Source organism: Anopheles coluzzii, chromosome 3 (genome assembly GCF_943734685.1).
Source record: "Anopheles coluzzii chromosome 3, AcolN3, whole genome shotgun sequence".
In the NCBI taxonomy this organism is placed as follows: domain Eukaryota; kingdom Metazoa; phylum Arthropoda; class Insecta; order Diptera; family Culicidae; genus Anopheles; species Anopheles coluzzii.
In genome coordinates, this window is record NC_064671.1 from 52,032,854 (window position 1) to 52,053,637 (window position 20,784).

The 20,784-nt window shown below is 44.1% G+C and overlaps 1 protein-coding gene across 1 annotated transcript; it reads right to left on the reverse strand.

The window, feature by feature from the left end:
• Positions 1-8,303: 8,303 nt before the first annotated feature.
• LOC125907311 (uncharacterized) lies at positions 8,304-11,660 on the reverse strand. Its single transcript, XM_049608918.1, has one exon. The coding sequence runs from the start codon at positions 11,658-11,660 to the stop codon at positions 8,304-8,306; it is 3,357 nt and encodes a 1,118-aa protein (XP_049464875.1).
• Positions 11,661-20,784: the final 9,124 nt, after the last annotated feature.

The window sequence follows — 20,784 nt, forward strand, 5'->3', positions numbered from 1 at the left end:
AAGACACTTCAGAGACTGTACGGACGGCCTTCGCTTGTGGTGAAGGATTTACTCGAGAAGGTACGGCGAACCCCGGCACCAAGGCCGGAACACCTAGATGAGCTAATCACGTTTGGCCTAACAGTGTTACATCTGTGCAACCATCTAGCCAACGCGGATCTGGTACACTACCTTTCAAATCCTGAGCTACTTGAGGAGATGGTAGAGAAGCTGCCCGTAACAAGGAAGTTTGAGTGGGTACGATTTAGTGAAAGTTACCATCTACCAACTCTGAAGGAATTTGGAGTCTTCATGGACAAACTGGTAGAGGAAGCCTGTGTTGTAACCAGATACACTCCACCCAAACCTCACACACATCGAACGGTACACCGTTCAAATGTACATAGCCTATCCCACGAGCCACCAACACCTGTCGTTGAGTCAAACACAACACCTTGCCGGATGTGTAAAAACACTAGCCACAATGCAACAATAATACAATAATAACAGCAACAATAGCAATAGCAACAATAATAATAATAATAATAATAATAATAATAATAATAATAATAATAATAATAATAATATTATTATTATTAAGAAGGAGAAGAAGAAGAAGAAGAAGAATAAGAAGAAGCAGAAGAAGAGCTTAGCATAGCAGTCCACACTCGGGGAAGGTTTTTGTTTTGACTTTGGTGCTGCCGGGTCTACCGCTGTGGCGCGACAAATGCACGGAATGCAATCGACCAAAACATGAACCTACCGATCCGAACTCATTCCAAGGCATTGCCGGCAATCGGCGTCATGATAACGACTACAAACCAACAAGCCACCAGATTCTGGACGGACAGGTTAAAAATGGACGGACAAAAATTAGAAAACCGTCTAGGTTTTGTTCTGCCCAATCTAGTGGTACAACCCTGTCCACTCATGAGCGACGAACGTTCTTCGACGAACGACCACCCCGATACGGCCGATGGACTTTGTAGCCGCAACGGATGAAAATGTACGCATCAGAATCAAATAGTTTTAGGGTTTCCATACGCACGCACACACACAAACACACAAACACGCGCGCTCAAACTCACACACACACACACACACACGCACACATGCATGAACGCGCGCACGCCAGCACGCACGCACTCACGCACGCACACACACACGCACGCACGTACACATGGACGTACGCGCGCACGCGAGCACGCACGCACGACAGCGCGCACGCCAGCACGCACCCACGAAAGCGCGCGTGCGAGCACGCGCCCCCGAAGTCGCGCAAGCGATCACGCACCCTCCACCAACCTCCACCCCCACACCAACCCCCCCCCCCCCACCATCCCGCACGAGCGAGTACGGCTCCCTTATCGGAACCCTACTAGCAATGAGAATTCAGGCGAGGGGCATGTAGAAGCAGGGGGAGACGGCTGGAAATACGCGGAATTGCTCAGAGGCGAGAGCGTGTTTTGCTTTCTACACAGTTTTCGCACTCACACAATCACACATGTGTGAATGTGTGCGTTCACTTTCAGCCTGCGCGCTCAGTTTGGTTTGCTCGCAGCGGCTTGCTGGTGTCGGTGTCTCGCTCGCACTAGTGCAGCGAGTGTTCCTCGTGCGTTCCCTTTCTTGCTACCACACAAAATCGTCAGTACAGTTCAAACGTTCGCAGTGTGAGGCCGCGCGCGTTTTAGCCTAAGTCCCGGGCGCTCGATGTAATTTGAAGTGAAGTGTTGAAGTGTTATTTATTTCAATTCACATTATTACGGCCTCGGTCGTATTTTCAAGTGTTGAAGTGTTGTGCGCATTGAAATAAAGCAGCGATAATCTTTCATAATTCAACATGAATATGTAAATTATGCTGCTTTATTTCAATGCTTTTTTTTACAGTATTCAACATAAACAACATACCGGCAGTAAGGCGGGTGCTTGAAGTGACGATTTTTTTTATTATTTATAATAAAAATATGTGTGGTTTTGTGGCAAGTTTGTGGTTAGCGATGTGTGGAACTATGCCTTAAGTTTCAATAAAGTGTTAAAATATCAAACGAGTTTGATGTGTTTAAATTTATTTCGAAGCATGCAATTTTATTACGCAGCAAATCTAAGTGAACGAAAGCGCACAGCGCACAACGCGCAACGAAAGAAACGAGGGGGAGGGGTGTTCAGCGCAGCGCGCAAGTGCGGCAACAGCGCAGCGCAAACCGAAAGAAACGCGAGAGAGCAAGAACAGCTGATCCGCGCATCCAGCGCAGCGCGAGAGGAAAAAAACGGGAGGGAGGGGGTATCAGCTGATCAGCTGTTTTGTATCGCGAGAGCGCCCCATGTAATTTGAAGGCAAACGAGAGAGCGCTGCGCGCGCTTACTCTCAATTCGGAAAAAAATCGCTTCCGCTCGACTATGGCGGACAATACAACTTCGACCGAACCCCTTCCCCCTGTTTCTACGTGCCCCTCGCCTGTAAATTTCGCTCTCTTTGTCTGTCGGGAAGAAAGGCTGGTTCAGCTATCATGTAGCGCATCCTCATCCCTAGCGTCGGGTGGGGTGGGGGATCGAGACATGATAGAATGAACGGTCACTTTCCCCGCGCTGTGTGCGTGTGTGTGTCGAGACCCGAAAACTCGAGACAGATTTCGGCACATTAAAAAAAAAAAATATTGCCACTATACATTGCGCTACATGATGCTTAGAAGGTCGTTGAAGCATCAAACATGTTCAAATTAAAAAAAATATTAGATTAGTGTTAGACGTTCTCCTACGCTTGTTTTAAATAGGCTTCGTCACCCTCGTTTGCCACGGGCATCGAATGGTCTCATCAGCAGCGGCACGAAGTAAAATAAACCATCAATACACCGATAACACTTCAAATCCCAATCCAGCTTCTCCCACAGCGTCCCAAGGTCACACACTAATTAATAAATGCTAACACCCACCAATAACAATACACAACCGCAATGCACAAATGAGTATCAACGCATACACCGCAACAGCCAATCAGCTGGCGGCGGAAGGCACGGGCAGAAGCGCAAGAGAGGCAAGGCAGGGTGAGGGAGGGAGAAGAAGCGGACGAAAAAAATGGGCGCCAATATTTTTAAATTTTTTGACCGTTTTTTTTTTTTGCTCCGCCGCCATAAATAGTTCGTCCATTTCGCCAACAGATGGCGCTAAACCTGCGCAGGCCTGCGCAGGAATCGCTGAAGTCCCGCGCGGGAGACCAGCCAAAATCTGCGCTGGCCAGCGCAGGCTTCGGTACATTTCCTGCGCAGGAAACTGCTCGAATTTGCGCAGCGGGATGCGATTAGTTTGGTAGCAAAAAAAAACATTTTCTGAGTGAGCCTTGTATGGGTGAATGTGAGCGCGCACAAAAGACGAGCCCGGTGATAACCGTAGCATCGGGAAAAGAATTTCGAGAAGTGAGCCCGGTATGACCGAAGCATAAAGGACGAGCCCGGTGGTACCCGTAGCGACCAAGTGGAAAAAAACAATGATACTAATACTTCAAAAGACAAGACCGGTGGTACGTACCCGTAATGTTAGGAAAAAAACGTTTCTCGAGAAGTGAGTCCGGTTCAACCGAAGCACAAAAGACGAGCGTGGAGGTAACCGTAGCGTCGAAGCAAACGAGGAAAAGAGGAAGGTAAATAAGAAGCAGATAAAACCAATCCACCAAAACACGAGCTCGGTGGTACCCGTAGCGTGCAAGTGGAAAAAAAGAACAATCATACTAACACTACAAAAGACAAGACCGGTGGCACGTACCCGTAGTGTCAGAAAAAAACGATTCTCGAGAAGTGAGTCCGGGTCAACCGAAGCACAAAGGACGGGCCCGGTGGTAGCCGTAGCGTCGACGTGAGAAAGCTCAATCACAAGTGAGCCCGGTACTATCAAAGTAAAACAGACGAGCCCGGCGATAGCCGCAGCGTTGAAGTGAGAAGGATTATTTAGAAGTGAGAACGAGTATTCACGAGTGAGAACGGCATGATTGAAATGCACAAGACGAGTCCGGATGTACCCGCAGCGTCGAAGTGAGATGGAAGTAACACAGAAATAGTGAGACCGGTTTAACCTCAGCTTAAGAAACAAGCCCATGTAATCAATTAACCTCTATAATGTTGTCGAGATGAAACTAGTTGAAATTTTGATAATCAAATAAATGGCCTAACTTAATCGTACGTCGATAGTACCAAAGGTTTCAACTGTACATATATTTAGCAATGCTTTTCCAGATGGATCCTGGAAAATTTCCGCTAGAACCCTTCAATTCCGACGTAAACTGTTCTGATTTACGTACGGAATGCGAAGAGTGGTTTTGAGGTTCTCCGAATATTGGAACTAAAAGGGTCACTTTCACAGCATGAGAAATTCGTGTATATGCTGGCCCGAGGAGGTAGAGATCTTCAACGTATATTTTTCCACCTAGGCCAAGCTGAGGACGAAATCATTCCATCACAGACGCAGGTGCCATTTGCTGCTCAAGAAACACCTGAATTTGACAACGCCATCAAACGCCTAAACAAATACTTCGTAGGAAAACGAAACGAACGCATAGAATTGAAGGTGTTTAGAAATATTAAGCAGGCAAACACGCACAGGAAACAAAAGGCCGTCCGCAATGTCATCGGAATGTGATCTGTGCGGATCTCGTGAGCACACAAGAGAATCCACCGGTTGTTTCGCCCGGAAAACCCGATGTAACGAATGTGGAAAGATAGGACATTTCGCCCGAAAATGCAGCAATGGGAGCAACAAACGACGACAGCCTTATTCTCCCTATGTTTGGAAGCAACCAAGATCAACAAACAACATACGAGAGATGGATCGTTCTACTGCACAAGAAACGCGTCCTACAAGAGAGGTAAACGCACAACATATGGCTGTGCAGGTTGGGTTTCAGGCAGCCCTCACAGCTGCTGTTGATGCCATGAAGGCTAGCTTGGTCCCACCGGTAATACAGGAGATTCGGGATGGCTTTGCCGGAATCGCCACGGCCCATTCGGCATCCTTGCATCATAGCAATCAATTGCTCCCAGATGCACTACCAAACGGAAAAAGACGAAGATTATTTCGTGATCGATATTTCGAGATTATTCCTCAGATGCCGTGTTTGTTGACAGTGCAGCAATCTCAAACGTCACAAATACAAATAACACTCACCGGATCGATCGACTTTCATTACCACCAATAATCATAGGTACTAATACAACCTCCGCTTCAATACCAACTGTTTCACAGATACCAAGAACCGGTTATTTATGGCTGCATCTTTCAAGGTTGGCTGCGTCCGTCACCATAGAGCAAGTTGTCTCGTTGGTGTGTTTGCAGTTGGACACTGCAGACGTAATTGCTTTTAGTCTGCTAAAAGCAGGAACGGTTCCTAGCCCATTGAGTGCTGTATCGTTCAAGGTCAGAATCCCTGCTGCCAATCGTAGTAAGGCACTTAACGCAGCCTCCTGGCCGGTCGGGCTCGGTGTGCGTGAGTTCATCTCGCTCCCGCCGCGATCTCTACATTCACGCACACAACACACGAACACTTACACACCGGTACCGCAATAACCCCGTACTCAGCAGACACCGGCACCACTACAGCCTCGCACTCAACACTCACCGGCACCACAGCAGCCTTGTACCCAATACAATAATCCCCACAATAATCCATACTCACCTGCACATATCCATGAACCCGCACGAACACAAACCGAACAATCACCAACCGATATGAACTGCACTCTCCCTTCACCCACTCTTCCGTCCACGTCACGTTCAAAAACACTTCAAACTTCTTCTTCTTCTTCTTTGGCACAACAACCGTTGTCGGTCAAGGCCTGCCTGTACCACTAGTGGGCTTTGGCTTTCAGTGACTAATTGATTTCCCCCCATAGCAGGATAGTCAATCCTACGTATGGCGGCACGGTCTATTTGGGGATCCAACCCATGACGGGCAGGTTGTTCAGTCGTGCGAGTTGACGACTGTACTACGAGACCGGCTTAACTAGACTTCAAACTACACTGGTTCAATTTTTTCCGAAGTAACCGCACTACAGCAGCGCACCCATATTTTGCGCATACGGCTCGAGCAATTCCTTCGACAACAAACACAATACACTCACCTTCTACGATAAGCTAGCTCTATTGCAACACCCCAGCGCCTACTAACACTATGCAACAAGCACCCACTGATCGAGCGGCTTGTATCACTGTGTACTATCAGAATTTGCGTGGCCTGCGTTCTAAAGCCGATGAGTTCCGTTTGTCGGTTCTTGAGACGGAATACGATGTATTGGTACTCACTGAAACTTGGCTCGATCCCTGTGTGGTATGGCAAACAAGCATACCCATCACTAAGGCATGATGACAAACAGGGATGACAAGTCCGGATGGGACGGCGACACGGAACGATAATCCGGTGCGAGGTGCACCATCCCTATTGCACGGCAAACAGGATACGACAGGTTCAGTTGGTACGGTGACATCAAGCGAAGCGGAGCAGAGCAGAATACCACAACTGGCGACGAGATTAAAACGGTGAACAAAAAAGAAAGGATAGATACTAAAGGTTAATAATAAATGTAGTAGTTGTGAATGTCTAGAGTGTAACTGTGTCCTAGTTTATGTGTTATGATCATCTGAAGGACAGCGAATGATCAGAAAGAAAGGGTTGCCAGAGGGCATGCTTAGAAACACACACACATGCAAATGCGTGGATAGCAAGACATGAAATGAAAGCCGAAGTGCACGGGTCAGAAGCATACACATGCAAATGCGTGGATCGCAAGCAAACAATGAATGCCGGAGAGCATGAGAGAAAAAAAACACACTTGAAACTGCGTGGATCGCCAGCTAACAAGGAATGCCGGAGAGCATTAATTAGAAATATGATTTCTTGCCGGAGCGTAAACAACACGAAAAAAAAGGAATCTGTCGGAGAACAGAAAAGAAAAAAAATGGAGAAAGGGTCAGATGGGTTTAGAAAAAAAAACAAAATGGGTGGACAAACAAAAGAATGAGCACATGTGCTAATAATGTATAATGGTTTCAAGGAATGGACACTTGGAACATTTCTCGTTTCCTTTTTAGGTCAATGGATCGGAATTCTATCAGAAGCGAATGGGTTAAGTACAAAAGAAATTTTGACTTCATCATTGCGGCAATCGAAGAGAACAACAGAACTAAGATACGGAACATTTTTTTGGCAAGGGCGGGACCAGATGTGCAGGAAATCTTTGCCACTATACCAGGCGCGGATGTAAAGGAAGACGCGAGCCAAGGTATCGATCCTTATCATGTGGCTATTCAAAAGTTGAACGAATACTTTTGTCCCAAGTAGCACGAGGTTTTTGAACGGAATCAATTCTGGACGCTAAAGCCGGAGCAGGGTGAAACGATTGAACAGTTCACGTTCAGGTGTCAAAGTTTGGCCCAGAAGTGTTATTTCGGCAAGACCGAAGAGGAAGCTAGAGCGATAGTGTCATCGATAAGGTAATATTATTCACGCCAAATGAACTAAAAGAAAAATTGTTACAACATAAAGCGATGAATGTAGAACAAATGATTCAAGTAGTTAGCTCGTACGAATCAGTTAAAAGGCAGGCACGAGAAATACTCGCACCAGGAAAAGTCGAAACAAGGGACTATAATGCAAGCGAACAGGTTGGTTCCGGCCAAGAGAGAGTGTTTCAGATGCGGGAAAAAGGATCATTTGGCGGCTGATCCAAAATGTCCTGCACGTAATAAGGATATAAATGTAAGAAGGTCGGACATTTTGGTTCGCAGTGCCGCACACCTGGATCCACCAAAAGGCAAGGAGGAAATGACAATAATGGGGCGAAACGTTACCGACAGGAAAGAGTTAGGGCTATTGAAAACCGGACTGAAGAAGAAGAAGAAGGAAAATGAAGCACAGAAAATTTCATCTACAACATCAGCGATAGGGGAGAGATGCTGTGGATTAAAGTGGGAGGTGTGATGCTGCATGTTTTAGTTGATTCGGGATGCAACAAAAACATGATAAGCGAGAAAGCATGGGAATATCTCAGAAGAAATATTATAGAAAGAGGGTGTTTCGTCGCGAATAGTTTTCGGATAAAGTTTCCTTTTCTTTCTTTGGTTTTTGCTGCTAATAATTACCGAAGCCGTTGTAAGAAATTGCTGGTGATGAAGAGAGGGAAAAAGCCTTTTCGCTCTCTATTTATTAATTGAAGATCGATAGAGATGTGTACATGAACGGGCACGGATGTGATCCGATCCGCAGTTCAAATCTGCACGATTCGCGTAGCTGCTCGAACATCCTCCCCACCTTGACGAATGTCAACAAAAAGTTGTTTCCTACATTACACGGGGTTTTCGCTATCAGTGCTGAGCGGTAAAACGCATATTTTCGTGATCGGTCGCGTAATTATTCCCTTAGCTGTCTTGAGCGTAACGACGCGTACTATCTTGTCTTCACCGGGATGGATTTCAACAATACGCGCGAGAGGCCAACGAGTGGTGGGTAACGATTCGTCCATGAGGATCACTAACCTGCCGGGAAGTATGTTGCTGTTGTTGCTGCCACCACTTGCATAACTTTTTTGCATTTCTTGTAGATACTCAGTGGCCCAATGCTTCCAAAAACGCTGAACCAAAAGCTGCCACTTCTGAAGATCATCTAGCGTGCAGGATTTCAGCTGGGTGTAGTCCGGTTCAGGCACGGCGAACATCGATGTGCCAATAAGGAAGTGTGCCGGTGTGAGTGCAGCTAGCTCGTTGGGATCGTCGGACAAAGGCAACAGCGGACGGGAATTCATCGCTGCCTCGATTTGGTGGAGCACAGTGCAGTAGCCTTCGTACGACAGCCGAGTATTGCCCAGGTGACGATAGAGGTGTCGCTTCGCTGTCTTTACTGCGGCTTCCCATAATCCGCCGAAGTGTGGAGCCTTTGGTGGGTTGAAATGCCAAGTGATTCCCCGGTCAGCGCATCTGGTAGCCACGGTGTTGCGGTGTTGTTCGTCGTTGAACAGCTCAAAAAGCTCCTTCAGTTCACGTTCTGCGCCTTCGAAGTTTTTCCCATTATCAGAATGGATGTGGGCTGGCAATCCGCGTCGTGATGTGAATCGGCGTAGCGCTGCTAAGAATCCCGCCGTTGTGAGGTCTCCTACGAGTTCCAAATGCACAGCTTTCGTAGCGAAACACACGAAAACGCACAGATAGCTCTTAGTAGCTGCTGCCTTCCGGTGCGCTGGCTTCAAATAGAATGGACCGGCGTAGTCCACTCCGGTTACAGAAAACGGTCGGCTCGGTGTGATGCGGGATGGTGGAAGCTGGCCAACCGGCTGCCGTGCGAGTGCGGGATCTTGCCGAACACAGCGGAAGCAGTTCCTTGCAATGCTTTTTACCAAGCGACGTCCGTCCAGTGGCCAATACAGCTCTCTAATGCGGGATAGCAATAGCCTTCCACTAGCATGTTTCATCTCTTCATGATAATCTTCCGCAAGTAGACGAGTGAATTTGTGGTTCTTCGGTAGAACAGCTGGATGCTTGGACTGATACGGTAGTTGCGACAAGTTCAATCGTCCTCCCACCCGTATTACTTCTTCTGTATCCAGGAATGGGGTAAGTTTTCGTAAAGGTGATTGTTTCATCAATGCTTCTCCCTTTTTTAGCTGCTTGATTTCCGCGGAAAATGCATCTTGCTGGGCTAGTCTGCAAAGCACAGTTTTTGCAGCATCCACGTACTTGGGCGTGATCGTCTTGGATGCGTTGGTGTGCGGTATCGGTCGCTGGGATCGCGCCTTCTGCTTGGTGTTGCGCACAAACCGTATGCAGTATGCAATGATGCGTACCATTCTGGTGAAGGATGAAGAAATGCCAAACCATGGATGAGTTGGTGTACAAACTAAAGCGGCACTCACCTGGCGTGTTTCTAGGTCCGCCTCATCGCTTGGTTCTGGATCTGAGCTGGGCCAATGGGACGAAGGTTGCACAAGCCAATCTGGACCGTTATTCCAAAGCTGATTCTGCGTGAAGTGTGCTGCCGACATGCCTCGGGAAACCAAGTCAGCAGGATTGGATGTGCCAGGAACGTGCCTCCATTGCCTTGGATGAGAGTAGTGTTGCACCTCAGCTACTCGATTTGCCACGAACGTCTTCCAGGAGTTGGGAGGTGACGCAATCCATTTTAGCGTCACTGTTGAGTCGGACCAGAAAAACGATTCGGCGCACACGATCTGCATTGCCTCCTTGACGCGATGATGCAGATGTGCGCCCAGGACAGCTGCGCTTAGTTCAAGCCTCGGCAACGTGACGCGCTTCAGTGGTGCCACTCGAGACTTCGAAGCTAACAGGCTGATGCGGACATCTCCCGCCGCGTTTTCACAACGAGCGTACACACATGCTCCGTAGGCGGCCTCCGAAGCATCGGTAAATGTGTGAAATTCTACTGTTGCATCTGGTAAGAGAGCGTAACGGTTAGTCCTGTACTCGGATAACGTTTTCCAGTCGCTCTGAATCGCCTTCCATTTTTTACAGATGTGATTAGGAACAGGTTCATCCCAGCCGGATTTGAGTAGCCATAGCTCCTGCATCAGCATCTTAGCACGCACGATCACCGGTGCTATCAATCCGAGCGGATCGTACATTTTGGCAATGCTCGACAAAATAGATCGCTTGGTCGACGTGGCTTCATCAGCCTCAGTGTTGGATTCAAAACACAGCTCATCCGATTCAGGCTTCCACGAGATGCCGAGTGCTTTGACCGTCTCGTTGGGTATAAAATGCAGCGATGAGTGTGTGCCGATATACTCGGTGCTTAAGCCGGAGAGCACGCTCAGATTATTTGATGTCCACTTGCGCAACTCAAACCCACCTTTGGCAAGTAGCGCTGATAACTCCTTACGCAGCTGAACAGCTTCGCGAACGTTATTGGCACCACCAATGAAGTCGTCCACGTAAAAGTTTCGTTTCAGGGCTGCAGATGCAAGCGCATATTCAGTCCCTTCATCATCTGCTAGTTGGATAAGTGTGCGTGTAGCCAGAAACGAGGAAGGTGCTAGTCCATATGTAACGGTGTTGAGCTCATATACTTGGATCGGAGCTTGTGGCGAGAATCGAAAGAATATGCGCACCAATCGACGATCATCAGAATGCAGCAATATTTGTCGGTACATTTTCGCTATATCTCCCACAAGTGCTATTTGGTAGGTGCGGAATCGCAACACAATATCAAGCAGCTCGTCCTGCACGATTGGACCAACACATAGAATGTCATTCAAGGAATAACCAGTGCTTGTTTTTGCAGATCCGTCAAACACGACCCTTACTTTCGTGGTGGCACTGGAGGCTTTAAATACGGGATGGTGCGGTAGGTAGTACGCCTGTTCATCCCCACTATCTTTTTTCATGAGCGACATGTGCCCCAGCTCCAAATACTCCTTCATGAAGGCATGATAGTCTTCCTTGAGCTGTGGGTTGCGTTCTAGCCTCCTCTCCAGCAGCTCGAAGCGTCTCAAAGCGGTAGTTTTAGACAGGCCAAGCTTTTCCGTGAAGTCGGTCTGTTTGGGCAATCGTACAATATAGCGACCCGACTCGTCGCGCTGAGTGGTTTCTTTATACAACGTTTCGCATCGCCGCTCATCAGGTGAGTACGAATCATTGACGCTTAACCCTTCCAGCTTCCAAAAGCGTTCGAGAGATTCCTCCAGGGATGCCATGCAGACTGTAGCATATCTGCTATACAGAACATATTGTAATACACACTATCAGCTATAAACACATTGTAACACACTTTGGAAAGCCAAACCACACCATTGTAACACATTCATTATAACACATTCAGTAAATCAGATCATACCATAGCACCGCAACCGGAAGAGTTCAGGCCGTCCATTCAAACAAATAACAGATGTGACACACTTATCAAAAACAACCGAAACGCACAACATAAGCAGGAACAGCATGTAACCCAAAGCAGGAACAGTATATGCATTAAACCCAAAACAGGAACTTAGTGACAAGAACCATCGTTCTTGTCAACAAAAGACAAACGTAACTAGCTGAGTGAAAACAATAACTTTCCAACATACAACCCGGAACCAAATGTGAGAAACCCTTAACTTCTTTTGAGTATAAATAAAACCAACTCCGATCATGGCAGGTCAGATTCGTTCGGACTGTCAGGATAGGACTATGCCCATCCTACATCTATCGAGTTCTCATTTAAAGAGTTTAGATATGTCCCCCTGCCCAAGGTAAGGCCTCTAAACTCCAACGTTTCCAGTAAGGGAAACCTCCTAAAGGTTTCTATGATCGCCTGGACGATCAAGTGTCGAAAAGTCCGCTCGAACGAAGTTTTAATCCACCTCGGCTCATGTCAGTAAAAACTGACCTACCGCGACGGTACTCGAAGTACAGTTGTACGATCATCACATTACATGGCGACCGTAACATTATCCAAACCCATTACATTTTGGCGACCGTAGCTATCATCCGAATACATTACATGGCGACCGTGACCTTAATCTGCAATCGACAGGCAAAAGTGTAAGCAAATTATTTCAAGTAAAATGTGATACGTACAACGGTAACGTAAAGCTTAAGTGTCGTGTGACGAACCAAAAGTATTGTGACCATAACCGGCATTCGGCGGAAAGTGAAAAAAAAGTGTCAAATGTGCAATTTTTTGTTACGGAACATTCATCAACGCAGCTGGCGCAAGTAACCCATATATAAACAAAAGCAATAACGATGAAAGAACAGCTACAAGCAAGTTCCGTACAGTGCAGAATGAAAAGAAAAAACATTTAGTGCAGTGTAAGTGCAAATTGAATGTTTAATTGATGAACAAACATTAACCGTACACAGTGTTGTGAGAACCTACCTAAATGTGTAAAAACGTATTAACGCTCATGCGATCGGTTTACCTAGTAGAGTAACCTTGAAATGGGAAACTATAGAAAAAAAGCTAACTTTTAACAACAACCTAAGTTCAGCACAGTACAGTATAGCAATCTATACGATTCTTGCAGCAAGTGATATGGAATGATAAAGTGCAGTGCAAAACAAGCTGCGGTCAGTGTCATTGAATGGAACAACCGTTCCCACCGTGGAAGACGAAAAGAAAAACCGAACCTACTGCCCAATATGGATTGGCAGACGAGAATGGACAAGTGTCTCATCCCCGACAAGACATCGAGTGACGACTGATGACATCGCAGAACTTCACATCTAACATCGAGTATGTACCTAGCACCGATTTAACACCTTGCACCGGTAAAAATGCAGCGTAGCATCATCATCAGCAGCAGCAACATTAAATATATGTTATGTAATTAACAAGGTACCGTAAATTCAAAATTTTACTGATGAGGCTGCATAAATTTGCAAAAGCAGCAGAAAAAAACAGTTTAAGAATATATTCCCCTTGCATGACAGATACAAATAAGATATCAAATTAATCCACATCAAACATAAGACGCAAAAATGACAAAATCAAATTTTAACGTAAATACGAATATAAGCCAAGCATTAGAGCTTGCGATGCATAAGATATGCCTAATAGCAAAGAAACACAAAAGAATCAAACTAACAATATCAATGATAACATATTTAAATGTCATTACTTGCTGACAATTCAAGAAGTATCAAACAAATCTATTTTCAATACTGATTTTATCCTACATAAGAATGACTACTAGACCACTAGATTGACAAGAAGGTTTAATAACCCTTACAAAAAACTATATTTGGCGTATAAATCCAGTACAAAAAGCAATAACATATGAATGAAAAAAAACAAAAAAATTTAAGACCATGTTAGACCATCAACAGCAAAAAAAAAATATCTTAAAGTAAAATATCGATCAATTTAAGATTTTAAATCATTTAAATAAACTAAAACTAACAAAAATAACAAAAATGGCAAAATTTGATCTTGAAACAGCCATAGGTCTTGTACCAATGTACGATGGTTCTTCTGATACTTTTGACACATTTGAAGACGCATCAAAGTTTTTGTTTGAACTAAATCCAAACCATGAAGCGATGCTTATAAAATTCCTACGAACCAGACTGATTGGTAAAGCAAGAATAGGGCTACCTAGCAATATTACATCTTTTACAGAGCTTATAAACGACATAAAAAGAAGATGTAAAGAAAAACTAACACCCGACAGGATTATAGTGGAATTGAAATCCATTACATCAAAGGATACACAAACAATTTGCCAGAAAGTTGAAATGCTTACAGAAAAACTCAATTTAATTTACCTAGAATTAGAATTCCCAGAAAAAATTGCAAACGATATGGCAATCAAACAAGGGATAGAAACTCTAAAACAAAAGATTTCAAATGAAGAAACTAAAATGATCTTGAAGATTGGTACTTTCTTAACGATAACAGATGCAACTCAAAAAGTATTGGAAAATGAATGCGAGGAAATCAATAAAAATAGTTATCAATTTAACACACATGGCTATAGTCTAAACCATGAATACCCGCAAAGAAACAACCAGCTTACTTACCAATTTTTTCCAAATTTTAATCAATCAATAACTACTCAAACAGCACCCAACAACTACAGTTATAGAAATAATAACAACTTCAGTTTCTATAAACGCCACCATCAGTTAAACAATTGTAGTAGTCAGAGACAAGTTAACCAAGGATATAATAATCGCGAATACAATTATAGCAATAATATTCAGAACAGATCCAATAATATGTCATGTTATTACATCAGAACAGAACAGAACAGAAATTCTGAACAGTTCAATAATAAGAATCAATTACATAAGAATCATATTTACCACCAAAATGAAGAAGATTATAGAAATACTAATCAAATGAATGACCAAGTTAAAAAAAATTATAGAAATATTAACATCAAAGCAAACTATAATGACAGAAAATATGAAGATAAATCAAAAAGAAGACATACATTAAATAATGAAACAAATAATGATACGAAAAAGTCAAGAGACGACTCAAAAAGAATAATGAAAGAGAACGATAAATTCACAAAAGAATATGAAAATGATACTAACAATGATTATAAACATAAAAACATGCAACATATACAAATGATTACAATAAGCAATGACAATGAGAAAAATAAGGTTGAAAAACAAGTAACAGATAGTTTAATACTGCTAGACAACATGGAAATGAGTGATGAAATTAATTGCAACGACAATCATGCAACTGAGCCAAAACATTTAAAGAAAAGAAAACGTAACATCAAATCAAAGAAAAAGTATAAAAATGATTTAAACAATGAATTATATTGCCACGATAATAAGGCTATAAAAATGAATTATTCCACATTATGTGAAGAAAATGTAAAAGAACCAAGAAATAATGTTACTTACGACAAGATTCTGAAAGAGCTCAAAGAAAAATTTCATAATGTTATCTCCATGCAAAAAGTCATAAGATCTATAAAAGCAGAAAACTCTAGAAACGAACCCAACAAAGGAATCATAGGAAAATCAAAATATTTTAGGAGAAAATTAAATATTCACTATTCTTTATCTCTAGATAATAGATCTATTTACATAAAATATTACCCACCTTAAGAGATAAGTAATGATTTAATTAGTAAACCAAAAAAGCATAACAAATACTCAGTTTAATTAAATGAAAAGAATAACTTCAAACATTTTCATTATTTTCGTTATTCTCCTAAAGGGAGGAGGTGTAGCATATCTGCTATACAGAACATATTGTAATACACACTATCAGCTATAAACACATTGTAACACACTTTGGAAAGCCAAACCACACCATTGTAACACATTCATTATAACACATTCAGTAAATCAGATCATACCATAGCACCGCAACCGGAAGAGTTCAGGCCGTCCATTCAAACAAATAACAGATGTGACACACTTATCAAAAACAACCGAAACGCACAACATAAGCAGGAACAGCATGTAACCCAAAGCAGGAACAGTATATGCATTAAACCCAAAACAGGAACTTAGTGACAAGAACCATCGTTCTTGTCAACAAAAGACAAACGTAACTAGCTGAGTGAAAACAATAACTTTCCAACATACAACCCGGAACCAAATGTGAGAAACCCTTAACTTCTTTTGAGTATAAATAAAACCAACTCCGATCATGGCAGGTCAGATTCGTTCGGACTGTCAGGATAGGACTATGCCCATCCTACATCTATCGAGTTCTCATTTAAAGAGTTTAGATATGTCCCCCTGCCCAAGGTAAGGCCTCTAAACTCCAACGTTTCCAGTAAGGGAAACCTCCTAAAGGTTTCTATGATCGCCTGGACGATCAAGTGTCGAAAAGTCCGCTCGAACGAAGTTTTAATCCACCTCGGCTCATGTCAGTAAAAACTGACCTACCGCGACGGTACTCGAAGTACAGTTGTACGATCATCACATTACATGGCGACCGTAACATTATCCAAACCCATTACATTTTGGCGACCGTAGCTATCATCCGAATACATTACACAGACGATTGTGGACGCGGCGGTGCAATCGGTCGGAGATGCAGGATTCTGAGGAGAGGTGGGACCAATCATGACCCACCCAAACACGCTGTTCAGCATAGTTGGAAGGTTCGGAGCAAGCTCGTGCGATTTTACGTTCGTAAAGAAGGAAGCGTAATGACGGGCACCAAGGATGAGATCAATCGGGGCTGATTTATCGAACTGCGGGTCAGCCAAAACAAATTCCGAAGGAATGTTCCAGCCGCGAGTGGAAACATCATGCGCCGGCAGATCAGCGATCACCTTGTCTACTATCAGAAAATCGACATCCAAGTCAAAGTGTTCAACACGTGAAGCAATTTGAGCTCGAACCGACCTCCTCACCGTTCTGGTGGATAGTCCTGCTCCTTTGAGGGTTATGTTAACCGTGCTACTTTTCAAAGCCAACCTCTGAGCAAGGCGATTGCTCATCAAATTGGGCTGTGATGCGCTGTCTAAGAGTGCACGCACAGGATGCAGGATGCCGTGTGCATCGGTTACATTTAGAAGTGCAGTTTGTAATAATATTTGTGAAGGTGATTGTTTTATTGCAGCTGCGTAGCTGCGTTGTATGCTAGCCGTGTGATCATCAGTGGCGTGTGTTGTGTGTGAAGGTTCATCTTGCGCAGCTAGCATTGGAAATGTAGTGGAAGATGTGCTGGGAGTGCTTTCAGTGTGAATCATTGTGTGATGCGCCAAGTTGCAATGACGACACTTGTACTGTGACGAGCAATCGCGGGCACGGTGATTGTCTCGCAGACAATTCAAACACAAGCGGGCATCAAGTACCTTACGGTACCGCTGGGCAGGATTCATGGCATTAAATCGCTGGCATTTTGTTATGGTGTGCGGCATATTGCACAACGGGCATTTATTAACATCGCGGTCAGTGGTAGCAAAACTAGCAGTGCGCGGAAAAATGGTGCGTCTTGGTGGTATCGGTGTTTCTATAGGTGATGGTTCGGGTTTGTTTACTAATAGCGTCTCGAGTACGCGCATACGGCGGTGTAAAAAGGCAATCAACGAATCGTAGCTCGGATTGTCATTGGTCGAAGCAAATTCTTCCCAATCGCGCAATGTGTTAGAGGGCAATTTTGTGCAAAGTAAATGCTCTAATATGCTGCTCCAGCCGTCAGTTTTCTCTCCCAAGTGATTTAGGGTTTTTTTGTGACGCTCGAACTCGTCCACTAACTGGTGCAGGGTTGTCGCACTTTCCCTCTTCGCTGGTGTGATGCCGAACATCGCTTGTAAGTGGCGTTTTTTCAGTAAATATTCATTCGAATATCGCTCAGCGAGTGTTTTCCAAGCTAATTCATAGCTGGAGGCGCTTATTGTAATGGCCTCGATCACTTGCGCTGCTTCACCTTTTAGGGCTGCGCGTAGATAATGGAATTTTTGTATTGGCGGCAAATCAACATTATCGTGAATCAAACACTCAAAGGTATCCCTAAAGGTCAGCCATTGCATATAATCGCCGTCAAACTCCGGCAGAGCGATGGTGGGCAGTTTTATGCCTTGTAGCGGGTTCCTACCGGCTCCTTGCTGCGACACTTCGCTGCGCGGAATTTCTCTATATTTCGCTTTCAATGCCGATTGAACGCGAATCAAGCGCCGTTCAAAATCCTCCCTAAGGGCGGCATTGTGTGTCATCTCTTCAGCAGTGGTTGCACTGTCCTCCAGCTGCTGTTGAAGGCTCTCCAAATCCTTGCATATTTGGTCAAATTTGGCCATACGAGTTTCCACCTCGATAGAATCCCTATCGGGCTGGTAGTTTTGAAGAAACTCTTCGTAACGGGCCAAAATGGCAATCAAAATCGTTCGTCTCGACGACAAAATAAGCGGTTGAGCTGGCATCTTACTAAAACTGCGATTATCGTGTACGCGAGTGTAGTGTAAAGTGCAGTGTAACGGTCGGGCAGTGAAAGGCAAAGGTGTTTAGCACTTTATCGAAAAAATTGCGAATATTCAGGCTATCGACACAATCCTGGTCACGGCACCAATGTTTCGTCGCGAATAGTTTTCGGATAAAGTTTCCTTTTCTTTCTTTGGTTTTTGCTGCTAATAATTACCGAAGCCGTTGTAAGAAATTGCTGGTGATGAAGAGAGGGAAAAAGCCTTTTCGCTCTCTATTTATTAATTGAAGATCGATAGAGATGTGTACATGAACGGGCACGGATGTGATCCGATCCGCAGTTCAAATCTGCACGATTCGCGTAGCTGCTCGAACAGAGGGGTAAATCTAACAGAGTGCAAGGAAATATTTTTACCATATTGGGGAAAAGGCTAAGCCGTTAACGGTATTAGGAAAATTTGAGGCGTCGGTTGAAATTGAAGATGAGGGGAGACGGATATGCAAGCCAGCTTCATTGTATGTTATAAAAGGAAGCCAACAGTTGCTACTAGGTCGAATTACGGCTAAGGAGTTAGGAGTGTTATTTATAGGGTTGCCGAGCACCCACGGGGTTAAGGCTATAGAGTATAGTGAACGGAACGTTTTCTCGAAGATAAAAGGGCTAAAGATAAAAAATACCTATTGACTACGATGTACAACCCGTATGCCAACATCCGCGACGCCCACCAATAGCACTGTTAGATAAGATAGAGGAGAAGATTAGGTATCTGCTTGAAAAAGATATTATAGAACCGGTGGAGGGAGGCTGTGAATGGGTTTCACCACTAGTACCGTTCGTAAAAGATAACGGAGATCTAAGACTATGTGTTGACATGCGTAGAGCAAACGCGGCGATTGTAAGAGAAGGGCATTTTATGCCTACAATAGAAGATTTTTTGCCTAGATTTACATCGGCTAAAATCGTTAGTAGATTAGACATAAAGGATGCATTTCACCAGGTGGAACTGGATGAGAAATGTAGATACATAACAACATTAATAACCCATATGGGCCTATTAAGGTACAAACGACTCATGTTTGGTATTGTGATAGCACCGGAGGTTTTTCAGAAAATAATGGAGGAGGTGTTAGGAAAATGCAGTTCAAATGCAATCAATTACATTGACGATATTTTGGTTTTCGAAAAATCTGAGAGGGAACATGATGAGGCCCTACGAGCGGTTCTGGACGAGATACGGAAACAGGGCATATTATTAAACCAGGATAAATGCATATTTAAAGTACCGGTGATCGAATTTTTAGGGCATAGAATTTCGAGTCACGGCATCGAATCCACAGAAGGAAAAATTGAGGCGTTGCGAAAATTTCGGGCACCTTCTTCCGCAGAAGAAGTTCGAAGTTTTTTAGGCCTAATAACATATTTAGGAAGATTTCTACCAAACCTGGCAACAATAACGGCACCACTACGCGAGTTAACACATAAAGGAAACAAGTTCGAATGGGGGAATAGCCAAAAAGGAGCATTCGAGAAATTGAAAACAATGGTGGCGGACGTAAAACTTTTACATTTTATTGATAATTCCATGAGAACAAGAGTTATCGCTGACGCTACGCCGGTTGTATTAGGTGCAGTACTAGTTCAATTCGAGAGCTCACAAGACGATCTACCTAGACCAATAGCGTATGCTAGTAAGAGTTTGACAGATACTGAACAGCGTTACTGCCAAACAGAGAAAGAAGCTTTGGCATTGGTTTGGGCGGTAGAGAGGTTTGCTCCGTACTTGCTAGGGCGTATCTTTGAATTGGAAACGGACCATAAACCGTTAGAAGTCATTTTTAAGCCCTCATCACGTCCGTGCGCCCGTATTGGAAAATGGCTGTTGAGATTGCAGTCTTTTAATTACGTGGTAAAATACAGGAAAGGCTCCAATAATATAGCGGATCCATTATCGCGATTAGTGGAATTAAAGAGGGAATTCCATTCGAGCAGGAAAATAAACATATGATATGGGCCATAATGAAATCGGCAGCCATAGACGTACAGGAGTTAGAAGACGCTGCCAAGACAAATGAAGAATTGTTGAAGGTTAGAGATAGCCTCCAATCTGGTAGCTGGAACGAGGTAGAAACCAAACCATATGCCCCTTTCAAAGAAGAGCTAGGTATGGCGGGGGATATGATTATTAGGGGTAACAAACTAGTTGTACCGAAAGCGCTACGGCCAAGGATGTTAGAGCTAGCCCACGAGGGACACCCGGGGGAGTCCGTCATGAAACGCCGATTAAGGAATAGAGTTTGGTGGCCCGGAATGAATCAAGAGGTTGCAAAACACGTTGTTGGATGCGAGGGATGTCGTCTGGTAGAAAACCCGGAAAAGCCAGAACCAATGACACGACGCTCGTTACCTTTAAGACCGTGGGTCGACGTTGCACTTGATTTCCTAGGGCCATTACCGTGTGGTTCATATTTATTGGTACTCGTAGATTATTT

Bases quoted from the DNA above. Each gene is read 5' to 3' on its own strand.
- LOC125907311 (XM_049608918.1), bottom strand. From the start codon at position 11,660: ATGGCATCCCTGGAGGAATCTCTCGAACGCTTTTGGAAGCTGGAAGGG.